Genomic DNA, 25,866 nt, shown 5'->3' on the forward strand with positions numbered 1-25,866 from the left:
CACAGCTTCCTGTCACCTGAAATGTTTGTCCCTCCATCTCCTTTATGACCCACGTCCAACTCTGCCTTTCTGTTAAACCTACCCTTTTCTTCTGCGTCTGAACTTCTGGCATCTCATATCTGCATATGGCATTTAGGAGAAACTCCCTTGTAGTTACTCAGGTGAGTGTCTCTATCTGTCCTGTTAGCTTAGAATCTTCTGGAGTCAGGGACTACCTCTAACTCAGATTCTCAGTGGGACCTTGTAGAGCTCATCAGCTGTGATATAGTGGCCAAGTGAACAAGTTCTGGAGCCAGACTGCCTGGGTTCAAATCCAGCTTTGTTATTTACCAGTAGCTGGCTAACCTCAATTATGTCACTTAACCTCTGTGTGCCTTAATTCCCCTGTAACATGAGAATATTAATAGTGCCTACTTTGTAGGGTTATTGTGAAGATCAAACAAAGTAATACAAAACACTTTGAACATTGCCTTTAATGCATTAAGTACACGGGAAACGGTAGTCCTCTCTATCCACTACAACTTGTACTCTCAGCGGGAAGAATGGTGTTCAGCCTGTCCCCAACCCACCATGATGTCCAGCTCAGTTTTGCCTTTTACCAAGTTTACCAGGCACAACTAAAGGATTCTCTATCTGGCTTTAAATGTCCTCCATACTCTAAGCCTCTTCACTGACTGACAGCTTCCTCCACAGCCCCTCAACACAGCCCTGCCTCCTTACTGGCTCCTAGATATGCCTTGCTCATTCCTACTCTGTGCCTTCACTCACACTGTTCCTCCTCCCTGGAATGCTAACCCGGTCCTTCCCCTTCCAGCTCCTACCTGTCTTTTACTTCTCCACTCAAACCTCACCTCCTCTAGGAAGCCTTCCCTGATTACTTCAGTTTATTCTCATCATTCCCTTCTCTGGATTCTCTCAGGAATCAAAGTTAGAACCACACGACTGAATACGCACTGATATTTTTCACAACAATTTATTGGGTCTTGGTCCCCTCTCCTCCAGAAGTTCGGCAGGGCATGATAGCTCACGCCTGTAATCCCAGTGCTTTGGGAGGCTGAGGCGGGCGGATCACTTGAGGTCAGGAGTTTGAGACCAGCCTGGCCAACGTGGAGAAACCCCATCTCTACTAAAAATACAAAAATTAACCAGGCGCCTGTAATCCCAGCTACTCAGGAGGCTGAGGCAGAAGAATCGCTTGAACCCGGGAGGCGGAGGTTGCAGTGAGCCAAGATTGCGCCACTGCACTCTAGCCTGGGTGACAGAGTGAGACTGCATCTCAAAAAAAAAAAGAAGTTGATAAATCTCTTATGAACAGCTGGGATGTTTTTACCTCCTTTGCCACCTGCACCCAGCACGTAGCCCTATGCTGGGTTCCTAGTAGGTGTCCAATACTCATGGATTGATGTATCCATATGCTCAGGTTTAGCTAAGGGAAGCTGAGGTCCTGGCTCCCTTTCTAGCAGTGAGCTCAAGCTGGAGTGAAGAACAGAAGGCAGGGGGCCAGTTTCTCTGCTAACTTCCCTTATTTCTCCACTGCCATTCAGGCCACAGAACCCAGCAGGGTCTTCAGGTAAGCCGTCAGTGGTGCAGACCTTGAAACTAGACTGATCCCTCAGTTAATGGTTGACATTCTCTGTTTACCTTAATGATTGCCAAGATTCATTGCTGCACATGATACACTTTGCAGTTCAACTGCCTTGGCCTTGAGGGTAGAAAGCAATTTCTGAGGTTTTAGGGTTAGGATTAGAAATACTTTGGTCCGTCCCCAGCCACTCAGGATGTGGACAATAAGCAAGTGGCCGAAGGGCACCCTGGTACTGCCATATGGGTGGGAAGCACTGCCAGCTCCCACCTTGACCTCAGGTGCCAGCAGGCATCACCCATGGCTTTTTCCTCCCCATTGTCATATAATGTTTTTATTTATTTATACTTTTTGTAGAGATGGGGTCTTACTATGTTGCCCAGGCTGGTCTCAAACTCCTGGCTTCAAGTGATCCTCCCGCCTTGGCCAAAGTGCTGGGATTACAGGCATGAGCCACCATGCCTGGCCCTGTCATATAGTTTTAGAGGCTGGGAGCTAGAAGGGTTGACCAGGATGGCAGCCTGTACAGGATCCCTCTCTGCAGCTTGCCCGCACTGTGGATCTGCCTAAGGCCAGGGCATGGGGGAAGCCTGAGGGATGCTGAGGAGCACAGGTCCAGCTCAGCCTCCCAGAGAGACTAAACATGGGTGGGTGACAATGATGCCTCTCTTCCTCTGGGACAAGGCAGTGACTCCAGGCTATGTGATCTGTCTCTCCAAACCCATAGGGAGCTCAGAGGATCAATCTTGTTTAATGATTGTATGTGGGAGGAGGTGGGGCTGGTTAATGTTTGTCTGGTTCCTCTTGGGCTGTGGGCCATTTCTGGCTCTGGCCCTGGGTTCGTTGTCCCTCCCCTGGGCTGGGCTGACAGTACTGGTGGCATAGGGCAGACACGCCTGCAGACATTCTCTGGGAAAGGGCAGCAGCAGCCAGGTGTGGCAGTGACAGGGAGGTGAGGAGACTGGGGGCTGAGGGAGGTGGGCCAGGGAGGGCTGATGTGGCACAGTGGGCCGGAAATAGGGGCCGGGTCTTGCCTTCTACTGACCTCCGCCTTCAGCCACTTAGGTCCCTTCCATGCTTCTCTCTGAAGCTGGGGTGAGGCCCCTCCTGCCAGGTGCCAGACTTGCTTAGCCTCTCTCTGCAGCTCTTTCCAGGTTCAACATTGCTTTTCCTCTCACTTTTTTTCCTCTGGCCAAAGATTCCCCTTATTCCCATAGGGCCAGATTCGCAGGAAGACTTGAGGGACCCCCTAGGTGCAAGGTGGCCAAGTTTGTCTCTCTGAGACATTTCCTGCCACACAGGGTTAGGGTTTAGTGGGAATGTTGGGCACTGCCAGGTGCTGTTTTCCTTCCTTGATTACAAGGCAAGCCAGGCATGCACCCAACACGGGGCTGCAAGTGGATGAATAAAGCGTGCTCAGTGGGCTGCAGAGGGCTAGCCAACAGGGCCAAGGATTTGGGAGCGTGTGTTTCCACTTTCTTGAAGGAGGCAGACTGACTCAAGCTGAACTTGGAGTAATTGATGGTTTGGAGATTTTTTTTTTTTTTTTTTTTTTTTTTTGTTTGAGACGGAGTTTCACTCTTGTTGCCCTGGCTGGGGTGCAATGGCGCAATCTCGGCTCACTGCAACCTCTGCCTCCCGGGTTCAAGCGATTCTCCTGCCTCAGCCTCCCGAGTAGCTGGGATTACAGGCATGCACCACCATGCCTGGCTAATTTTGTATTTTTAGTAGAGACGGGTTTTCTCCATGTTGGTCAGGCTGGTCTCAAACTCCCAACCTCAGATGATCTGCCCGCTTCGGCCTCCCAAAGTGCTGGGATTACAGGCATGAGCCACCACGCCCCGCCGGTTTGGAGATCTAAAGGAGGGGTGTTCCCCAGCTGTTTAAAAGTTGTTGCAGCTGTTGGGAATGGCACAGCAGAATGTGTAAACTCAGAAAATGAGATGAGGAGAGGAGAATACAGACAAGAGGGGTTTTAATGGAGAGAAGTATAGATTAGAATGCAGCCTGGCAATGGAAATGGGACCCAGGCGTGGGTGAGGGGCCAATACGATTCCTACTCTGAGCTCCAGCACTTGCTTACCACCTGTGTAGTAAGTTACTCAGCTTCTGTTAGCCTTCATTGCCTCACCTGTGAGTTGAAGACACTAGCTCCTGGCTCACGGGGTTGTTGTGAGCGTGAGAGTCTGTGAATATACACACAGGGGGCACTCCATAAATGGCAGCTGTTATAATAACCCAAGCAGAGAGCAACAGGAAGTCAGGTGGGTGATGGAGGAGTAAGGGAGTAGCGTCCAAACAATGGGGAAGGGAGCTGGCATGAGCAGAAGCTCTCTGAAAAGACCACAGCAGAGAGGGGGAAAGAACAAATTGGAATGAACTAGACTGGACCTGACCCAAGCCTGGCCACGGAATATGTATGGCAGGGTGGAGAGGCTAAGTCCAGTGACTGAGATACTGCAGAACTGCAGGGTGGAGGCAAGAGAGAGAAGCAGGGGAAGGGGAAGAGAGCTGGAGGAGTTTGGCCTTAGCCACACCAAACTGATGAAAGCAGCCAGAAATTCCTAAGGAAATCTCAAAGAAAGCCCCATGTCCCTTCCTGACCAGTGACTGCCTGTGAAATGGGGGAGGGAGCATGGAGTCCGAGGCTGAATGTAACCTCATCCATCCCAGCCCGCCCCTCTTCCCCAAACCCCAAATCACAAGAATTTTCCTGTAGTTGGAAGGATAGGGAGGAGGTGGGGGCAGAAACAAAGAGAGACAGACAGACTAGACGAATGTGTGTGTGTGTGTGTGTGTGTGTGCATGTGCCAGCACACGCAGGAAAGTGTATAGGTTTTTGAATAGTAGGCCTGGTCTCAGAATGCAAACTCCTTAAAGGAAGAGAGGCCGCCATAAGCAGCGCTATATACAAAGACTTTGAAGTAAGAAAATAAACTTGGAACTTGATTCTACCATTTAGCAGCAGTGCAATTGCCGTTGAGGCAAGTTTCTTAACCTTTCTGAGCCTCAACTTCCTTGTCTGAAAAATGGGGATAATATTACAGGACTGCTGTAAGGACTAAGTGAGATCACCTGATTTTGCACTGTGCTTGAGTGCTAGGGCAAATCTAAATTTGGGGACAGGGCCAGAGCCTGACAAGGCCAGAGAAGTCCTGTCTAATTAAACATGAGAGCAAAACACGTGTGCAGCAACACCAAGGATATCAATACGGGGACTTTAACCCGAAGTCACAGAAACAGTTTGGATTTCAAAATCAGGTCACTCCCCTGGATGTTTTTAGAATGAAATCCTTGAGGCATTGATATTGACATAGGGATCAGTTCTCCTCCCAAAGGTAACAGCAAAAATTGAGATCACAGCACCCAGACAAGGGTCCTTAGAGGCCCCACAGGGAGCTACTGGCTATGTCCCAGAAGCTTGAAGAAGAAAAAAGGCCGGGAGTTACAAGAACCTAGAAACTCAGGGGTGGCCAGGATGTCTGTGGCACACCCCCGAAGGGCAGAGAAAAGAACAGCTAAGGTTTGCTTTGCAGTTTGAGGAAGCAGCCCAAGAAAGGTAAGGAAAGGAAAAGCAGACCAAATCAAGAGGAAGCAGAAAATCCTGAGACAGCAGGAGAGGGAAAGAGTTGTCAATTGCTACAACAAAAGTACCTTAGAAAAAAAAGAGCTGGGCCAGGCACAGTGGCTCACGCCTGTAATCCCAGCACTTTGGGAGGCTGAGGCAGCAGGATTACCTGAGGTCAGGACTTCGAGACCGGCCTGGCCAACATGGTGAAACACCATCTCTACTAAAAATGCAAAAATTAGCCAGGCATGGTGACACGCACCTGTAATCCCAGCTACTCGGGAGGCTGAGGCAGGAGAATCGTTTGAACCCAGGAGGCAGAGGTTGCAGTGAGCCGAGATCGTGCCACTGCACTCCAGCCTGGGTGACAGAGAAGACTCCATCTCAAAAAAAAAAAGAAAAGAAAGAGTTGTCAATTGATAGGAAAGGGGAGAAGGAGCTAAAAGAAAATAAGACATAGCAGTTTTGAATCTCCCTGTTCCTTTTTTTTTTTTTTTTTGAATCTCCCTGTTCCTAAAAAATATCCACAGAAAGAAAAGTTATACCTGTAGCCAAGTAGAGCTTATGGGAAAGAGTATGTGCTCTGCGAGAATCACTTGAACCCGGGAGGTGGAGGTTGCAGTGAGCCGAGATTGCGCCACTGCACTTCAGCCTGGGCTACAGAGTGAGACCTTGTCTCAAAAAAAAAAGTGTGTGGCCAGGCACGGTGGCTCACGCCTGTAATTCCAGCACTTTGGGAGGCTGAGGCGGGTGGATCACGAGGTCAGGAGATCGAGACCGTCCTGGCTAACACGGTGAAACCCTATCTCTACTAAAAATACAAAAAAATTAGCCGGGCGTGGTGGGGGGGCCTGTAGTCCCAGCTACTTGGGAGGCTGAGGCAGAAGAATGGCGTGAACCCAGGGGGCGGAGCTTGCAGTGAGCCGAGATCGCGCCACTGCACTCCAGCCTGGGTGACTGAGCTAGACTCCGTCTCCAAAAAAAAAGTGTCTGTTCTGCAGTCATCTTGACCTGGCTCAAATCCCAGCTCTATCACTTACTGACTATGTGACTCTTAGATAAGTCCTTTCACCTTTCTTTGCCTCCGTTTGCTCATCTGTGATATGAAGATAAAACAACCCTTACCTCAGAAAGTTCTTTTGAGGATTAAATGACAGTGCATGTGCAGGGGCCTGGCATATAACAGGTACTCAGTAAATTTTTTTTTAATAAAAATGCTACAATGTTGGGGGGGTCTTATTATTATTATTATTATTTTCTGAGACAGACTGGAGTGCAGTTGGCACAAGTGAAGCTCACTGCAGCCTCAACCTCTTGGACTCAAGAGATCTGCCTGCCACAGCCTCTCGAGTAGCTAGGACTATGGGTGAATGGCACCAGCCACCATGCCTGGATAATTTTTGTGTTTTTTTTTTTGTAGAGATGGGGTCTCACTATGTTGCCTATGGCTGGTCTTGAACTCCTAGACTCAAGCGATACTCCTACCTCTGCCTCTTTTTAATTTTTTTTTAAGAGACGGGGGTCTCCATATGTTGCCAAAGAATAACCTGGCCAGGGGCCAGGTGTGGTGGCTCACGCCTATAATCCCAGCACTTTGGGAGGCCGAGGCGGGTGGATTACGAGGTCAGGAGATCGAGACCATCCTGGCTAATGTGGTGAAACCCCATCTCTACTAAAAATACAAAAAAAAAATTAGCCGGGCATGGTGGCGGGCGCCTGTAGTCCCAGCTACTCGGGAGGCTGAGGCAGGAGAATGGCATGAACCCGGAAGGCGAAGCTTGCAGTGAGTTGAGATTGCGCCACTGCAGTCCAGCCTGGGCGACACAGCAAGACTCCCTCTCAAAAATAAAATAAAATAAAATAACCTGGCCAGGTTATTCTTTTATTATTATTATTATTTCTTTTATTCTTTTTTTTTTTTTTAAGAGACAGAGTCTCGTTCTGTCACCCAGGCTGGAGTGCAGTGGTGGGATCTCGGCTCACTACAACATCTGCCTCCCGGGTTCAAGCGATTCTCCTGCCTTAGCCTCCTGAGTAGCTGGAACTACAGGCATGCGCCACCACACCCAGCTAATTGTTGTATTTTTAGTAGAGACATGGTTTCACCATGTTGGTCAGGCTGGTCTCGAACTCCTGACCTCAGGTAATCCACCAGCCTCTGCCTCCCAAAGTGCTGGGATTACAGGCATGAGCCACTGTGCCCGGCCTTTTTTTTTTTTTTTTTTTGAGACAGCCTGGCTAATTTGAGACACCTGGCTAATTTTTTGTATATTTAGTAGAAATGGGGTTTCACCATGTTAGCCAGGATGGTCTCAATCTCCTGACCTCGTGATCCACCCGCCTCTGCCTCCCAAAGTGCTGGGATTACAGGTGTGAGCCACTGTGCCCAGCTTTTTTTTTTTTTTTTTTTTTTTTCATATAATAGAGACAAGGGTCTTGCTATGTTGCCCATGATGGTCTCAAACTCCTGGGCTCAAGCAATCCACCCACCTCGGCCTCCCAAAGGGCTGGGGTTCCAGGTGTGAGCCACTGCGCCTGGCCTAGGTTTTTTTTGTTTGTTTGTTTGTTTGTCTTTTCTGAGATGGAGTCTCACTCTTTCCCCCAGGCTGGGGTGCAGTGACGGGATCTCCACTCACTGCAACCTCTGCCTCCTGGGTTCGAACGATTCTCCTGCCTCAGCCTCCTGAGTAGCTGGGATTACAGGTGCCCGCCACCACACCCAGCTAATTTTTGTATTTTTAGTACAGACGGTGTTTCACCATGTTGGTCAGGCTGGACTTGAACCCCTCAGTGATCTGCCCGCCTAAGCCTCCCAAAGTGCTGGGATTGCAGGCGTGAGCCCCTGCACCCAGCCGGTTATTCTTAATAATTCTCTGGCCAGCCGTTCTAGAGTGTAACACATCTCACCACCTGAAGCATTTCTTTTCTTTCTTTGTTTCTTTTTTTTTCTTTCTTTTTTTTTTTGAGACGGAGTCTCGCTCTGTCACCAGGCTGGAGTGCAGTGGCACAATCTCAGCTCACTGCAATCTCCGCCTCCAGGGTTCAAGCGATTCTCCTGCCTCAGCCTCCCGAGTAGCTGGGATTACAGGTGCGCGCCACTACACCTAGCTAATTTTTGTAATTTTAGTAGAGACGACGTTTCACCATGTTGGCCTCGATCTGCTGACCTCGTGATCCGCCCGCCTTGGCCTCCCAAAGTGTTGGGATTACAGGCATGAGCCACCGTGCCCAGCCCCTGAAGCATTTCTTTATGGCTAACTGTGGTGCCTAGTGCAGCAGCTTTGCATGTAGAATCCCAGGCTTGGGAGAAAGGGCACCCATAGCCCTGCTTCCCCATGCTGGTTGGCACATGACATGAACTCACTAAGGCTTTTTATTTATTTATTTATTTATTTATTTATTTATTTATTTATTTATTTAGCTAAATGAAGAAACCTTGTTCTGAGAAGTAACCTATGTCCTGTGGACTGTCCTTCTTTCCCCAGATTCTTTCATCCCATTTCCCAACTTTTGCAGTTGCTGTTACCCCACTCCTTTCCTCTACAGCATAGAGGACCACCCAGGGCTGAATATGAGGCTTCTTCCACAACCACTTGCTCTGCTGTGGAGCATGCACTGGGGTCAGGAAATGACTCCAGGGATCACTGCACCTCCTATGGTCCAGGGCTGCATGTCCTCCTCACATTCAGTTTCCTGCTGCTAGTATGATCTCTTTGCAACTTAATGGCAGAAGTGGCAAGAGGTGGGAGAAGCCTTCTTAGCCTGCCTAAGGGATAGAGGAGAATTTCCTCCCTAGAGCAACTGGCAAGCTCCTGAAACCACGAGGTTGCAATATGCACTTGGGGTTGGGGGCTGGGCAGCAATGGGGTCTCAGACAGACCCTATAGGTCAACAACAGCATTGGGGACTGCTCAAGGTGGCTCACACCTGTAATCCCAACACTTTGGGAGGCAAAAGTGGGAAGATCGCTTGAGCTCAGGAGTTCAAGACCAGCCTGGGCAACATAGCAAGCCCCCATCTCTACAAAAAAAAAAAAAAAAAATTACCTGTGGTCCCAGCTAATTGAGAGGCTGAGGTGGGAGGATCGCTGGAGCCCAGGAGGTCAAGGCTGCAGTGAGCAGTGATTGTGCCACTGCACTCTAGCCTGGGTGATATAGCCAGACCTTGTCCCCACCCTCTAATAAAAAACAACCCACAGCATTAGGGAGAAAAAAGAGAGATCTTAGGTTTGGCAGACCATTTATTCCCCAAAAGCAACTTTGTTATCTTTTCCTGAGAAGATTTTTTTTTTTTTTTTTTTTTTTTGAGATGGAGTCTTGCTCTGTCGCTCAGACTGGAGTGCAGTGGTGCAATCTTGGCTCACTGCAACCTCTGCCTCCCGCAACCTCTGCCTCCCAGGTTCCAGTGATTCTCCCACCCAGCAGCTGGTATTACAGGCATGCGCCACCACACACGGCTAATTTTTTGTATTTTTAGTAAAGATGGGATTTCACCTTGTTAGCCAGGATGGTCTTGATCTCCTGACCTCAAGTGATCCACCCACTTCAGCCTCCCAAAGTGCTGGGATTACAGGCGTGAGCAACGGCGCCCGGCCTTTTTTTTTTTTTATTTAATGGTTAGCCTTTGCTTTCTACAGACAGTCTGCAGAAGCACAGGGAGCCTGCTGTAGAAAGACTTCTGTCTCAGATCATTGTTTCATCCTACCTATCCTACCGCTTTGTAACAGTGTGACCTTGAGGAGTTACTTATCTGAGCTTCAGCTTCTTCATCTGGAAAATGGGATAACAGGCTTCCTAAATGGGTCGAAAGAAAAAATGTATGGAACAACACTCAGCACAGTTTCTGGCTTGATAAATGAGCTCTCTTTCCTGTCCTCTTTCCTCTCCATATTCCAGAGAGGATCTAAGCCTCAGGGAAAATCCTGCTGACCTTAAGCTTCTGATGGGGCCATGGGGGAAGGCCTCAGCCCAGAGCCTCCAGGTCCCCTGGGGTCCCCTCTTCACATCCACCTGCCTGTGTTTTATCTCCCTCCCCCCCCCCCCGGTGGCCATTCTTCTGGTGGGGCTATGGGGCGGGTGCGGCGATGGACCGGGCGGGCACAGAACAGGTGGGTGCAGGCTGGGTGTCCGGCGCTGGGACACAAGTGCTCTGTGTGTAGGGTGGGCGGAAGTCAGGGCGTTTGATCTGAATTCTAAAGGGCGTTGTTCAGAGCCCCACAAAGGTCTCATTGTGCAGACACTGGGTATAAAGCAGCATATGACTCCCCAGCACCGGGCGGTGATGAATTGGGACGCAGGCGCGGAGCCCAGGGACCACTCCCCCTGCACAGACATGAGACCATAGGGGACCTGTCTGGGTGGCCTCAGGGATAGGCGCTTCCCAAGGTAAGAGGGCTTTGTTCAGTTTGCCCCAGGTCTGGAGTTAAGGAGCTAGGGGACAGGGAGCCATAGGGGATGGCTGATATCGGAATAAGATGGGCTTGGCAAGGAAAGGGGCTGGCGAGAAAAGAATGTTGGATGAAAGCGAAGAAGGGGGATGGGGCTCAGGGAGGTCAAGTCAAGTGAGTGAGGAGGAGGAGAAGCTGGCAAGGGAGATGGGGTGACGAGGAAAGACATGACCATCCTTCCTTTCCTGCTACTGGCTCTTGGAAGAGTTGCGGGGGGCGGTGCGCAGGCAGTGCTATGGCGCCTGATTTTCCACCCCAGCTTTCTGACAGCTCGCTTCATGGCTGGTGTTTTGCAGGTGTGAATGAGGCAGGATGAACTGGACGGGTTTGTACACCTTGCTCAGTGGCGTGAACCGGCATTCTACTGCCATTGGCCGAGTATGGCTCTCGGTCATCTTCATCTTCAGAATCATGGTGCTGGTGGTGGCTGCAGAGAGTGTGTGGGGTGATGAGAAATCATCCTTCATCTGCAACACACTCCAGCCTGGCTGCAACAGCGTTTGCTATGACCAGTTCTTCCCCATCTCCCACGTGCGGCTGTGGTCCCTGCAGCTCATCCTAGTTTCTACCCCAGCTCTCCTCGTGGCCATGCACGTGGCTCACCAGCAACACATAGAGAAGAAAATGCTACGGCTTGAGGGCCATGGGGACCCCCTACACCTGGAGGAGGTGAAGAGGCACAAGGTCCACATCTCAGGGACACTGTGGTGGACCTATGTCATCAGCGTGGTGTTCCGGCTGTTGTTCGAGGCCGTCTTCATGTATGTCTTTTATCTGCTCTACCCTGGCTATGCCATGGTGCGGCTGGTCAAGTGCGACGTCTACCCCTGCCCCAACACAGTGGACTGCTTCGTGTCCCGCCCCACTGAGAAAACCGTCTTCACCGTCTTCATGCTAGCCGCCTCTGGCATCTGCATCATCCTCAATGTGGCCGAGGTGGTGTACCTCATCATCCGGGCCTGTGCCCGCCGAGCCCAGCGCCGCTCCAATCCACCCTCCCGCAAGGGCTCGGGCTTCGGCCACCGCCTCTCACCTGAATACAAGCAGAATGAGATCAACAAGCTGCTGAGTGAGCAGGATGGCTCCCTGAAAGACATACTGCGCCGCAGCCCTGGCACCGGGGCCGGGCTGGCTGAAAAGAGCGACCGCTGCTCGGCCTGCTGATGCCACATACCAGGCAACCTCCCATCCCGCCCCCGACCCTGCCCTGGGCGAGCCCCTCCTTCTCCCCTGCCGGTGCACAGGCCTCTGCCTGCTGGGGCTTACTCGATCAAAACCTTCCTTCCCTGGCTACTTCCCTTCCTCCCGGGGCCTTCCTTTTGAGGAGCTGGAGGGGTGGGGAGCTAGAGGCCACCTATGCCAGTGCTCAAGGTTACTGGGAGTGTGGGCTGCCCTTGTTGCCTGCACCCTTCCCTCTTCCCTCTCCCTCTCTCTGGGACCACTGGGGACAAGAGATGGGATGCTCCGACAGCGTCTCCAATTATGAAACTAATCTTAACCCTGTGCTGTCAGATACCCTGTTTCTGGAGTCACATCAGTGGGGAGGGATGTGGGTAAGAGGAGCAGAGGGCAGGGGCGCTGTGGACATGTGGGTGGAGAAGGGAGGGTGGCGAGCACTAGCAAAGGAGGAATAGTGCTTGCTGGCCACAAGGAAAAGGAGGAGGTGTTTGGGGTGAGGGAGTTAGGGAGAGAGAAGCAGGCAGATAAGTTGGAGCGGGGGTTGGTCAAGGCCACCTCTGCCTCTAGTCCCCAAGGCCTCTCTCTGCCTGAAATGTTACACATTAAACAGGATTTTACAGTAAATGAAGAGGTGGCTTGTGTGTTTGTCAAGTTCTTTCTCCTGCAACCTCTGACCTCCCCCAGGATGAGCTGGCCTTGGTTTTTTACTGATTAAGAAAGGAACAGGGCAAAAGAAGTAGTTACTTGAGTAGCTGAAGCTGCAAATGAGGAATCATTGCGCTTCTGGGCCGCAGAGCCAGCCCCTGAGCCATTCCACCCTGTTGTTTTTGTTGTTGTGGTTCTTGTCTTTTTCATTGTCTAATAACAGCTTTATTGGGATTTAATTTACATACCTCCTTCCTCTGATTTTGAAAAGATTAAAAATGACAACTCCCTCTGAAGAGACAAGAAATGATTGGGAAATTTCTCATGCCCCAGAGAGTGGCACAATTCCCTGGGTACCTCAGTGAGAGCCCCTCCCCCACACATCTGGAGACCTATCTCCTTACTCCCTCCAAACTCAGCATCCCCTACAAGCTGATGTCCCACAGTCCACCTGTTGGGTTGCACGATGACCCTGACCCCTTTCCGCTGGACATAGCCCCTAATTCCATCCTCTTTCCCAGTTTCCTTCTCTCAGGAATCAATGCTTCCCACTCCAGAGATGCCTCCACACAGGTCAAACATTTCACAGCAGCAGTTTCCTCACCAGCATCACCCTCCCCTGTCAGCTGTTGTAGGAAAAGCCCAAGGCTGAGACTTGGAAAAGCTGCGCTGGAGTCCTGGTGCTGTCACTTAGCAGCAGAGCATTCCCTTCCCCGAGCCTCAGCTTCCTTATGAGCAAACGAGAACTGGCCCAACACATCTCTCAGCTCCCTTCAACACTCTGTGCTTCTGGGATTCCTGAAAGACTTCCCCAAGTAACAGCGCATTATCTTCCCCCAGCCTCACAGGGGTTTCCTCAGAGTCACTGCCCCCACAAATAGCCTCTCAGAGTAAAAGTTTCCCCCATGGCAAGTTTGCCTCCTCAGCTTCCTTACCTCCGAACAGGAGAAATTATTTGCCACTCCCTCTCAGAGAATGAGGACTCCATGTAGGAAGTGCTGGATATCAGAAAGGGAGAGAAAAGCAGACACAATCTCATATGAATTGTTCTCCCTTGAAACAGTTTTTCCTCTTTGGAGAGAAAGCATGGAAGTGTTCTTTATTTGAGATTTCTCCTTTAGAAAAAAAAAAAAAGAAGGCTGGATGTGGTGGCTCATGCCTTGTAGTCCCAGCACTTTGGAAGGTCAAGGGGAGAGACTCACTTGAGCCTACGAGTTTGAGACCAGTCTGAGCAACATAGAGAGACCCCATCTCTACAAAAAAATAAAAATAAAAAAATTAGTCAGGTGTGGTGGCATGTGCCTGTAGTCTCAAGCTATTTCGGAGGCTGAGGTGGGAGGATAACTTGAGCCCAGGAGGAGGTTGAGGCTGCAGTCAGCCGGGATCATGCCACTGCACTCCAGCCTGGGCCAGAGAGTGAGATCTTGTCAAGAAAGAAACAAAGAAAGAAAAGAAGGAAGGAAGGAAGGAAGGAAGGGAGGGAGGGAGGGAGGGAGGGAGGGAGGGAGGGAGGGAGGCAGGGAGGGAGGGAGGGAGGGAGGGAGGGAAGGAGGGAAGGAAAGGAGACCTTTAGAGGCCGAAGCAAGAGGATTGCATGAGGCCAGGAGTTCAAGACTAGCCTGGACAGCATAGCAAGACCCTATCTCTATTTTTAAAAAATTGAAAGAAAGAAAGGAGAGAGTAAGTATTCCTTTCCACCACACTTAGTAATCCCTGAGAGAGAGCTTCCTCTCCCTTAAAAGAGGAACATACCTTTCCTACAAGAAATTTCCTTTCCCCTTAGAAACTGACATTATGTTCCATCAGAGGAGATGTCCCCACCCCCCCACGGTGAGAGAGATTCCTTTTCTTATCGAAATCCATCCTTTTCACCCATAACAATACAACAAACACATCCCCTCTCCATACAACATGCCATCGGGAGAAAGATTTTCTTTTTAAAATTCCATCCTGGTCCTGGTCGGAAGTAGGGAACCTCATGCCCTCTCCACATTGAGAAATGCTAACCCCCACCATCACATCAGAAATGTAGTTTCTCTTCAAAGATTCTACCAATCCCCTTGGAAAGAGGCTCCAACTCTAGATCAAGGCTTTCCTCTCCAGGGGGCAGTGGTGGAACAATAAAGCTATCAGGCTGGGTGTTACAGCCCAAGTGGGGGACACAGGATTCTTGGGTCCCATGAACCAGGTAGGAACAGGCCCAAAGAACCTTGAGGGGAGCTGGTGGACACACTGTCTCAGGGAGGTAGGAGGCAGAGTTAGACTGACTCCAAGACTGACTTTTCAAATCAGGCTCTGTCACAAGAGTATAAGAGAGAGACACAGAGGCAAATGAGGCAGCTCTCTGCCACGCAGTAGAAATTCAATGTGCTGAGTGACCTGGGTTATGAAGAGGACATTGGAATTAGGAGACCTCGTTCTCCACTGATGAGCTCTGTCCCCTTGGACACGTGATATTTACCCTCTCCAGGTCTGTTTCCTCATCTCCAATAGAGAGTTAATAATAACCTCTCTACCTCTTTCACAGAACTTTTGTGAGAATCAGACAAGATGTGTTCAAAAGCTGGTTATGAACTAACGATAAAGTAAGGTAAGATAGTATCATAAGCACTGAGACCATGGCCTTACAACATGCTAGAATTCTCAATGAGCCAGAAAGGAGTGAGGCTGGTTCAGGTAGACTGAAGCTAGTTAAAACAATTTGGCAGTAATAGTGTTGGCTCCCCCAGGGAGTGGACACCAGTCCAAACAGCAAAGTCCAAGAGAGGTTGCAAACCTGAGCATGATTCATTTAAGGGTCAATATTCAAGGGGTCTGATCAGGGGGCAGAAAAGACCTAGTAACAGGAAGCTCTTGCATGCTGTATCTCATGGAACTGGTCCTTTTAGGAATGTCTATGATCTTTTAGAGGTGTCTATGCACAGAGATGCCAGGAGCTGGGGGGCAAAGGAACAGAGGCAGATGAACTAGGAGAGTAATCAAGGCCTCCAGCCAGCTGAGTTGGGATTTGAAAGCAAGCTGCGGTATCCATAGAGAATTGGCATGGCAACCACAAACTGGTTCAGATGTTCAATCAGATAGCCTGGGTGCACACAGTGGGGGCTAGAGGGGAATGCTTGCTCCATTTACTGATTCCACAGTACTTAAATGCCAGACCTGGCCTATGGTGCAGAAGGGGCTACACAATCGTACCAAGCTAAGCTCCTGTTGATTCCTGGAGTAGGCCAGGGAGAATGTACAGGGTCAAATGGAAAATGGATTGGGACATTCCAGCAAGGGGCAAATAAAACAGACAAAAAATACCCTACAGATATGACAGGAGTTGGCTGGGCACAGTGGCTCATGCCTGTAATCCCAGCAATTTGGGCAGCCAAAGCAGGTAGATCATTTGAAGCCAGGAGTTCAAGACCATCCTGACCAACATGGTGAAACGCTGTCTCTGCTAAAAATACAAAAATTAGCCAGGTGTGGTGGCACATGCCCATTGTCCCAGCTACTCAGGAGGCTGAGGTGGGAGAATTGCTTGAATCCGGGAGGTGAAGGTTGCAGTGAGCCGAGATCGTGCCACTGCACTCCAGCCTGGGTGACAGAGTGAGTGAGACTCCATCACAAAAAAAAAAAAAAAAAAAAAAAAGCCAGGCACGGTGGCTCACGCCTGTAATCCCAGCACTTTGGGAAGCCGAGGCAGGTGGATCACTTGAGGTCAGGAGTTTGAGACCAGCCTAGCCAACATGGTGAAACCCCGTCTCTACCAAAAATACAAAAATTAGCCCCGTGTGGTGGTGGGCGCCTGTAATCTCAGCTACTTGGGAGGCTGAGGCACGAGAATCACTTGAACCTGGGAGGCAGAGGTTGCAGTGAGCCGAGATCATGCCACTACACTCCAGCCTGGGTGACAGAGCGACTCTGTCTCAAAAAAAAAAAAAAAAAAGTATGACGGGGTGACACCTTCAAACTTGTGTGTTTGGAAGGTCAGCCAGCAGCTGCATGGAGACTGGATTGGGGATTGAAGACTGAGACAGATTGACCAGGTACTGCCAGGTGCAGTGGTACACCTGTGGTCCCACCTACTTGGGAGGCGGAGGTGGAAGGATTCCTTGAACCCAAGAGTTTGAGACCAGTCTGGTCAACATAGTGAGACCCTGTCTCTAAAAAAAAAGACCAGTTATGGAGCTGTTGTAATAGCCCAAGTGGCGCCTGTAGGACTAGGACAGTGGCAGAGGAATATGAAGAGGAGACAGGTGTGAAAGACATTTTGGATGTAGAACCTACAACAGGACTTCATGTCTGAGTTGTGGGGTGTGGAAGATCCAAAGGTAATCTGAGGTTTCCTTTCCCTCCTTTGACTGGAAAACTCCTAATCATTCAAAACTCATCTCAAACGTCGTTTCCTCTGTGAAGCCATCAACTCTTCTCTCCCCTCGGATCAAGTCCCTCGGAGAGAACGAGTCTTCACCTCCACTCTGAATTCCCACAATGACTGTGGTGCCAGGTGCGGTGACTCGCACCTGTAAATCCTAGCTGCTCAAGATGAGATGGGAGGATTACTTGGAGACCAGCCTGGACTACACAGTGAGACCCCATCTCTAAAAAATACCACCACCACCACCACCACCACACACACAAAAAAGAAAAGCACACAGGCCAGGCACAGTGGCTCACGCCTGTAATCCCAGCACTTTGGGAGGCTGAGGCAGGCGGATCTGTTGAGGCCACGAGTTCAAGGCCAGCCTGGTCAATATGGCAAAACCCTGTCTCTATTAAAAATACAAAAATTAGGCAGGCATGGTGGTGGGCGCCTGTAGTCCCAGCTACTCAGGAGGCTGAGGCAGGAGAATCAGTTGAACCTGGGAGGCGGAGGCTGCAGTAAGCCGAGATTGTGCCACTGTACTCCAGCCTGGGTGACAGAGTGAGACTGAAAAAAAAGGAAGGAAGGAAGGAAAGAAGGAAGGAAGGAGGGAGGAAGGGAGGGAGGGAGGGAGGAAGGAAAGAAAGATTAGCTCATAAAATCTGTGTCTTAAAAAAAGAAAGAGGCCAGGCGCGGTGGCTCACGTCTGTAATCCCAGCACTTTGGGAGGCCTAGGCAGGTGGATCTCTTGAGGCCAGGAATTGGAGACCAGCCTGGCCATCATGGCGAAACCCTGTCTCTATTAAAAATAGAAAAATCAGCTGGGCCCGGTGGCACACGCCTGTCATCCCAGCTACTTGGGAGGCTGAAGCAGAATTGCTTGAACCCAGGAGGCGGAGGTTGCAGTGAGCTGAGATCATGCTATTGTGCTGCAGCCTGGCTGACAGAGCAAGACTCCATCAGAAAGAAAGAAAGAGAGAAAGAGAGGAAGGAAGGAAGGATGGAAGGAAGGAAGGAAGGAAGGAAAGAAGGAGAAGGGGAAGGGGAAGGGGAAGGAAGAGGGGGAAGCGGGAAGGGGGGAAGGGCGGGAGGAAAAGAAAGAAACTATTGTGTGGTAATCACTTGCCTAAACTTAACACATAGTAGGTGCTTAGTAGCCTGTGGGATTCAGGGCAGTGGGGAAGAAGACATATGCATGTGCAAAGGTTCAGAGTCGTGAGAGAGTAGAGTGTGTTCACTGTGACTAGAGCAGAAAATGCATGGGATGGGGAGTGGGGTGCTTGCAGTAGGAGGTGAGACTGGCAAAGCAGGTTGGGGCTGGTCAGTGAAAAGTGTCATAGAAATGCATGCAGGTTTGCGCAGGAGTCTGGACTCCAGTATCATGTGTAGAAGCCCTTCTGACACAAAAGTTAAGCCCCTACTAGACTAACAGGCAATTCTGTACTCATGATCATGGATGGACTATAGAGGTCTTCAGGAGATCCAGATCAGGGCAGTTCTTTGCACAAGCAGATGTGTTAAAGTTGACAGTGAACTATGGAAGAAAGACCAGAATTATTTGAAAGTGGACTTCAAGGAGAAAGGGTAATTTACACAGGATGGTGACCAATTGTTCTCCATTTTTTTCACCACAACTGAAGCCCCTGTGAAAAGTCAGTGTCACATAGTGATCAAGAGCATTGTTGGCCAGGTGCAGTGGCTCACGCCTGTAATCCCAGCACTCTGGGAGGCTGAGGTGGGCAGATCGCCTGAGGTCGGGAGTTGGAGACCAGCCTGACCAAGATGGAGAAACCCTGTCTCTACTAAAAATACAAAATTAGCCAGGCGTGGTGGCACATGCCTGTAATCCCAGCTACTCAGGAAGGCTGAGGCAGGAGAATAGCTTGAGCCCGGGAGGCAGAGGTTGCAGTGAGCCGAGATTGCAATGAGGTTGCAATGAGCCGAGATTGCACCATTGCATTCCAGCCTGGGTAACAAGAGTGAAACTCTGTCTCAAAAAAAAAAGCATTGTTTACTTCCTACCTGTGTGAGTTTGACCATGTTACTTGGCCACTCTAGGCCTTAGTTTCCTCATCTGTAAAGCATGAGTACCTGTGTCACAGGGCTGTAGTGAGGATTAAATGTGTTCATTATATATAAAGCACTTCAAACAAGGCCTGGTCGATAGTAAGCCCTACACAAGGGTGTGCTGTTATTATTTCATCTCGCCATCTTCGCTGTTTCTCCAGCTATTCACCAAGTCTCTCAAACACTGAGTTAAACTCTGTCTCACCTAATTAACATGCTTGCTTTTTTTTTTTTAGACAGGGTCTCACTCTGTTGCTCAGGCTGTAGTGCGGTGGTGCCATCATAGCTCACTGCAACCCCAAACTCCTAGCTCCAGTGATCCTCCCTCCTCAGCCTCCCAAAGTGCTGGGATTACAGGCGTGAGCCACTGTGCCTGGCCTAACATGTTTTCTTGACTGTCTAACTGTCCATTGTCATGTGCATGTGCTTAAGCAAGCAAGTCTGTATGTTTGCATGCATATGATGTATCATTGTATGACCACATTCACATGTATGTGGGAGGACAGCTGTGAGGGGAGTGCCTTTTTTTTTTTTTTTTTTTTTTTTTTTTGAGATGGAGTCTTGCTCTGTCGCTCAGGCTGGAGTGCAATGGTGCGATCTTGGCTCACTGCAACCTCCACCTCCCCGTTTCAAGTGATTCTCCTGCCTCAACCTCCTGAGTAGCTGAGATTACAGGCATGTCCCACCACACCTGGCTAATTTTTGTATTTTTTTTGTAGAGATGGGGTTTTGCCATGTTGGCCAGGCTGGTCTGGAACTCCTGCCCTCAAGTAATCCGCCTGCCTTGGCCTCCCAAAGTGCTAGGATTACAGGCGTGAGCCACCGCACTCTGCCAAGTGCCTTAACTCTTAATGTAGTTTTAATGAAAAGGATGTGTCCCAATCATAATATGGTCTGAAACTTTATTACCAGACTTAGAAATGACTTAGGTGGGCCAGGTGCACCATACTATGGAGCACCTAATATGTGCCAGATTTGGTGCTAAATTAAGCACTGACATGTATAATCTCAGTACTGGCAAGGTAGCTATTATTATCCCCATACTTGTAGATGAGGAAATGGAGACTCAGAGAAGTTAAGTAATATGTCCAAAGGTTGCACTGCAGAGCTAGAATTAAAACCTAGTCCCATTCTAATCCAAAACCTGTACTGTTTCCTCTGTTCCAAAGTAACCACTCTGGCTGGGCACGGTGGCTCACGCCTGTAATCCCCACACTTTGGGAGGCCGAGGCGGGTGGATCGCTTGAGAGCAGGAGTTCCAGACCAGCCTGGCCAACATGGCAAAACCCCGTCCCTATGAGAAATGTAACAGTTATCCAGGTGTGATGGCACACACCTGTAATCCCAGCTACTCGGGAGGCTGAGACAGAAGAATCGCTTGAACCTGGGAGGCGGAGGTTGCAGTGAGCCGAGATCGCGCCACTGTACTCCAGCCTGGGTGACAGAGACTCCCTCTCAAAAAAAAGCAAACACAAAAACAAACAAACGAAAAGCCAAAGTAACCACTCTATGCTGCTTTAGGAAGTGTTTCACGATATGTGGGGTGGGGTGGGGGTGGGGAGCTCAGTATGATATGAAAATATCCCTAAGTACTAATGTGCTGGAAAACAACATGTTTGTACAGGATCCCTAAGGTTAAGAGAGAGAAATGGTGAAAGTTGAGGAAGGGGCTGCCCTGCACTCAGGCAGGGAAGGGCAGTTTTGTGGGGAGAGGGCCCTTCCGAGGATGTTTACCTGGAGCAGGATCCAGAAATTGTCCATCCCTGGGAAGGGAGGCAACTTGGGGAGTGCAGGGAAGATGTGGAGAGACAGTTATTCGGAACCCCTTAACCTTCTTTGGCCTAAGTCAAGATAAGCTGTTGAAACTGTCACCCTTTCTCTTTCTTCACCTTATGGGTCCCAAACACACTTTATTTTCCCACAGTCTCCCCTAACCCCTTTCTGTTTCTGCTCCAGCTTTCTTCAAAGGACAAAGCCTTTCATTCCTCAGTTAGAGATAATTGTCTTGAAATGCAGATACCTGGGAGAACTCATTCACACTAAAATATAATCAATTAACAGACAAACAAGTTCTGGTAATTCTGCTTCTCAAATCTTTCTCAAATCCCTTTTCTCCTCAGCATCCCCGTTGTCACTGCTGCTTTCCTTCAAGGCCTTGCCAGAATCTAACTGATAATGTGGACGAGAGTGAACTTGGATTAAAACACTTGCTCCATGCTGGGCACTGTGCTAAACATTACCTCCTTTAATCCTCATTATCACTGAGGCAAGCTCCGTCTTGTTTGCATTTGACAGATGAGGAAACCAAGGCTCAAGTAGGTTAAGTAACTTGTCTTGGTCACACAGGAAAGAAAGGGCTGAGCTGGGGAACTGGAATTCACATCTGGTGGATGCCAAAGGCAAAGCACTAACCATTTATTTTTCTTTCTTTCTCTTTCTTTCTTTCTTTCTTTCTTTCTTTCTTTCTTACTTTTTGAGATGGAGTCTCGCTCTGTCGCTCAGGCTGGAGTGCATTGGCATGATCTCTGTTCACTGCAACCTCCACCTCCCAGGTTCAAGTGATTCTCCTGCCTCAGCCTCCCGAGGAGCTGGGATTACAGGTGCTTGCCAGCACACCCGACTAATTTTTTTTTAATTTTATGGTACAGACAGGGTTTCACCATGTTGGCCAGGCTGGTCTTGAACTCCTGACCTCAGGTGATCCACCCATCTCAGCCTCCCAAAGTTCTGGGATTACAGGCGCGAGCCACTGCACCCGGCCAGCACTAACCATTTCTATGCCATACTTCCTCCCCGTAACTGGCCCCTCGAGTTTCTTCAGTACCCAGTTCTACATCTCCCCCAGACGTACTAGAGTCACCTTAAAACATGAAGCATACCCTGCCAATTCTTAGTGAAAGTCCTTTCATGGCTTTCCACTGCTTGTAGGAGAAAGTATGACCATCCCAGCTTGCCAGGACTGAGGGATTCTCAGGATGCTGAACTTTCTTTCTTTTTTTTTTTTTTTTTTTTTTTTTTTTTTTTTTTTTTTGAGACGGAGTCTCGCTCTGTCGCCCAGGCTGGAGTGCAGTGGTGCAATCTCGATCTCGGATAACTGCAAGCTCCACCTCCCGGGTTCACGCCATTCTCCTGCCTCAGCCTCCTAAGTAGCTGGGATTACAGGCGCCCGCCACCACGCCTGGCTAATTTTTCTATTTTTTTAGTAGAGACGGGGTTTCACCGTGTTAGCCAGGATGGTCTCGATCTCCTGACCTTGTGATCCGCCCACCTCGGCCTCCCAAAGTGCTGGGATTATAGGCGTGAGCCACCACGCCTGGCCAGGATGCTGAACTTTCATTGCTGAAACTGGGGAAGTCCTGGGCAAACTGAGATGGTTGGTCACTCTAGCAGGGTGTAGCATGGCATAGCATTCAATGCCTTTCACAACCTGACCTCTATTTATTTTCCCAGCAACACCTCTCACCACTCTCAGCCTTTCCACTATGTCCTCTCCACCTTCTTTGCAGCCCAGCCACCCTTTCCTGCAGACACTCGGTGCTGTGTTATGCCTCCGTGCCTTTGTTCACACTGATCCCTGAACCTCTACTCTGCCTGACAAGCTATTGCCCACTCTTCATGAAACCTCAGCTCCCATGTCACCTCTGTAATCTTTCTCTTTCTTTCTTCCTTCCTTCCTTCCTTCCTCTCTCTCTCCCTTCCTCCCTGCCTCTCTCTCTCCCTTCCTCCCTGCCTCTCTCCCTTCTTTCTCTTTTCTCTCTTTCTTTCTTTCTTTTCTTTCTTTTTTCGTCCTTCCTTCCTTCTTTTCTTTCTTTCTTTTTGAAACGGAGTTTCACACTGTCACCCAGGCTGGAGTGCAATGGCGCGATCTAGGCTCACTGACACCTCTGCCTCCCAGGCTCAAGCGATTCTCCTGCCTCAGCCTCCCGAGTAGCTGGGATTACAGGTGCCCGCCAGCACGCCTGGCTAATTTTTTGTATTTTTAGTAGAGACGGGGGTTTCACTATTTTGGCCAGGCTGCTCTCGAACTCCTGATCTCGTGATCTGCCTGCCTCGGCCTCCCAAAGTGTTGGGATTACAGGCATGAGCCACTGCACCCTGCCTCTTTTTTTTTTTTTTTTTTTTTTCGATGGAGTCACATTCTGTCGCCCAGGCTGGAGTGAGTGGCAACCTCCACCTCCCGGGTTCAAGTGATTCTCCTGCCTCAGCCTCCCAAGTAGCTGAGATTACAGGTGCCCACCAAATCCAGCTGATTTTTGTATTTTTAGTAGAGAAGAGTTTCACCTTGTTGGCCAGGCTGGTCTCAATTACAGGCATGAGCCACTGCACCCGGCCACCTCTAACCTTTCTTGATTTCCTAGGAGAGAGTGAGAAACAATTACATTCTACCTTGGCTATTTTATTGACATGTGAGTCTTTCCCAGGGTCAGGATTGGGGTGAGGCAGTCGAGGCACCTAGAAGGCAAATGTAAGGAGGCACTCCCTCTCGGGGTCATACAAATGCCAACCCTGTACGTATGTAACCCCGAGAACAAGTGCCCTTACATTTTTCACCCTAGGTGCCTCAATTGCCTCACCCAGTCCCAGCCCTGGTCTTCCCTATCAGACTAGGAACTTCTCAAGAGTAGACCCCAGGTTTTTGTTGTTGTTGTTGTTTTTGTCTGTTTGTTTTGGAGACAGAGTCTTGCTCTGTCACCCAGGCTGGAGTGCAGTGGTGCTATCTCAACTCACTGTAACCTCTGCCTCATGGGTTCAAGCGATTCCCCTGCCTCAACCTCCGGAGTAGCTGGGACTACAGGGGCCAGCCACCATGCCCAGCTAATTTTTGTATTTTTAGTAGAGGCGGGGTTTCACCATGTTGACCAGGCTAGTCTCGAACTCCTGACCTCAAATGATCCACCCACTTTGGCCTCCCAAAGTGCTGGGATTACAGGCATGAGCCACTGTGCCAGCCGACCCCAGGTTCTTATTCATGTTTGTATTTGTAGTAACATGAGGCTCAGAACAGAGTAGATATCTAGTTGAACAAATGACATCAGGCCCTTCTCTGTTTCAACAAGGGAAGAAGGTAAGAGGCAGTGGATAGTTTGGCACCCTTCTCCCATTGTGAATGGGAGAAAGAGAAGGTCAATTTAAGACTTCATCCTGGCCTGGACTGTAAGGACAGTTTTTCATCAGGTGGTTATGTCTTTGGCGTCTGTCAGATTTGGGGCTCCTCCTACTTCTCTGGTCTCTCCCTCCCAGTGCCTTTCTCTGGTTAACTGGAGACATTCTCCAAAGTACTGTGTTTGGGTTTTTTGTCCTCTTCTGTCTTCACTCTATGTTCCCAAGTGACCTTGTGTACTCCCAGAGCTTCAGTGAGAAGCTCTGCAGATGACTTCTAAATTAACACCTCATCTCTCTCCTAAGCCTCAGACTTGAATTTCTAACTGCCTAGTACATACGGTAACATGTAGCATCAATATTTGCTCTTTTGGGTCTGTTGTCTCATCTGACCTTCTCAACACTTCTGTGAGAAAGTCAGGGCAGAATATGAACTCATTTTTTAGGAGAGGCTCGAAAAGATTGTCTTGCCCAAGATTTTATGGCAGACCTCTGATTAGAAACTCAAGTCTGGGTGTTCTCTCTGCTGTGCCATGTTGCCTGGTGCACCACAAGGGTGTTTCAATGGAGTCTCGAAACCAACGTGATAAAAATCTCGACTTATTAGCAACCTTCTCCTGTCCCTCACAGAACACACACATACACACACCTAAACAAAAAAAATTTGGCTGGGCATGGTGGCTCATGCCTGTAATCCCACCACTTTGGGAAATCGAGGCAGGCAGATCACGAGGTCAAGAGATCAAGACCATCCTGGCCAACATGGTGAAACCCCGTCTCTACTAAAAATACAAAAATTAGCTGGGCATGGTGGTGCGTGCCTGTAGTTGCAGCTACTCGGGAGGCTGAGGCAGGAGAATCGCTTGAACCTGGGAGGCGGAGGTTGCAGTGAGCCGAGATCACGCCACTGCACTCTAGCCTGGCAACAGAGCGAGACTCCATCTGAAAAAAAACAAAACAAACAAAAAAAAACTTGTCCCTGTGCTACCCATCTTGGTTAAAGGCATCTCACTCTCCCAGTCATCAAGGCTAGAAGCCTGGGGTTCATGCTCAATTCTTCCCTTTCCCCTAACCTTTATAACCTTTACCTTTTATTATTATTATTATTTTTGAGACAGAGTCTCACTCACTCTGTCACCCAGGATGGAGTGCAGTGTTATGGTCTTGGCTCACTACAACCTCCACCTCCCAGGTTCAAGCAATTCTGCCTCAGCCTCCTGAGTAGCTGGGATTACAGATACCTGCCACCATGCCTGGCTAATTTTTGTGTTTTTGGTAGAGATGGGGTTTCACCATGTTGGCCAGGCTGGTCTTGAACTCCTGACCTCAAATGATTCACCCAGCTCTGTCTCTCAAAGTGCTGGGATTACAGGCATGAGCCACCCCCCCAGAACCTTTACTTCGAATGATTCATCAGATCCTGCAGACTTGACCTTCAAAATGCGTGAAATTTACTTTGAATCTATCTTTTTTTCCCTTCCCTATCCCCACGGTCCCCATTGAGGTCCACAGAACCTCTTAGCCATACTCCTTCCACCAATCTCCAGGCTTTCAGGCCTACTCCCACTCGCTATTCTTCATATTGTTCCGGGGATTGTCTCCCTAAAGAAATAGATCTGAGCCTACCACCCCTTGGTTGGAAAAATCTCAGCCTTGCACTTCCCACCCCTACATCTGTGGCCTCCCAACCCTTTCCACTTTTTGTCTGAGGCCCAGGTCTAACGCCACCTCCCTTGGTAAACCCTCACATAGCCTCCCTATAGACGTGTGTTGTCTGTTTTTGAGACAAAGTTTTACTCTGTCACCCAGAATGGGTACAGTGGGGTGATCTCGGCTCATTGCAACCTCACCTCCCAGGCTCAAACGATCCTCCCCAGCCTCAGCTTCCTTAATAGCTGTGACTACTGGTGTGCGTCACCACGCCCAGTTAA

At 49.5% G+C, this 25,866-nt stretch overlaps 1 protein-coding gene across 3 annotated transcripts; it reads left to right on the forward strand.

Moving 5' to 3' along the window:
- The first annotated feature begins 2,482 nt into the window (after nt 1-2,482).
- Nucleotides 2,483-12,403, forward strand: GJB1 (gap junction protein beta 1). Of its 3 annotated transcripts, none has more exons than XM_054470788.1 (2): nt 2,483-2,534; nt 10,893-12,403. In XM_054470788.1, exon 2 carries the CDS (start codon nt 10,909-10,911, stop codon nt 11,758-11,760), a length of 852 nt encoding a protein of 283 aa, XP_054326763.1. In that variant the 5' UTR covers nt 2,483-2,534; nt 10,893-10,908; the 3' UTR covers nt 11,761-12,403. The 3 variants fall into 3 exon arrangements, with proteins under 3 accessions (XP_054326763.1, XP_054326762.1, XP_054326761.1); XM_054470787.2 differs by lacking the exon at nt 2,483-2,534 and adding an exon at nt 5,122-5,141; XM_054470786.1 differs by lacking the exon at nt 2,483-2,534 and adding an exon at nt 10,400-10,534.
- The last annotated feature ends 13,463 nt before the right edge of the window (nt 12,404-25,866 follow it).

Source organism: Pongo pygmaeus, chromosome X (assembly GCF_028885625.2).
Source record: "Pongo pygmaeus isolate AG05252 chromosome X, NHGRI_mPonPyg2-v2.0_pri, whole genome shotgun sequence".
NCBI lineage: Eukaryota > Metazoa > Chordata > Mammalia > Primates > Hominidae > Pongo > Pongo pygmaeus.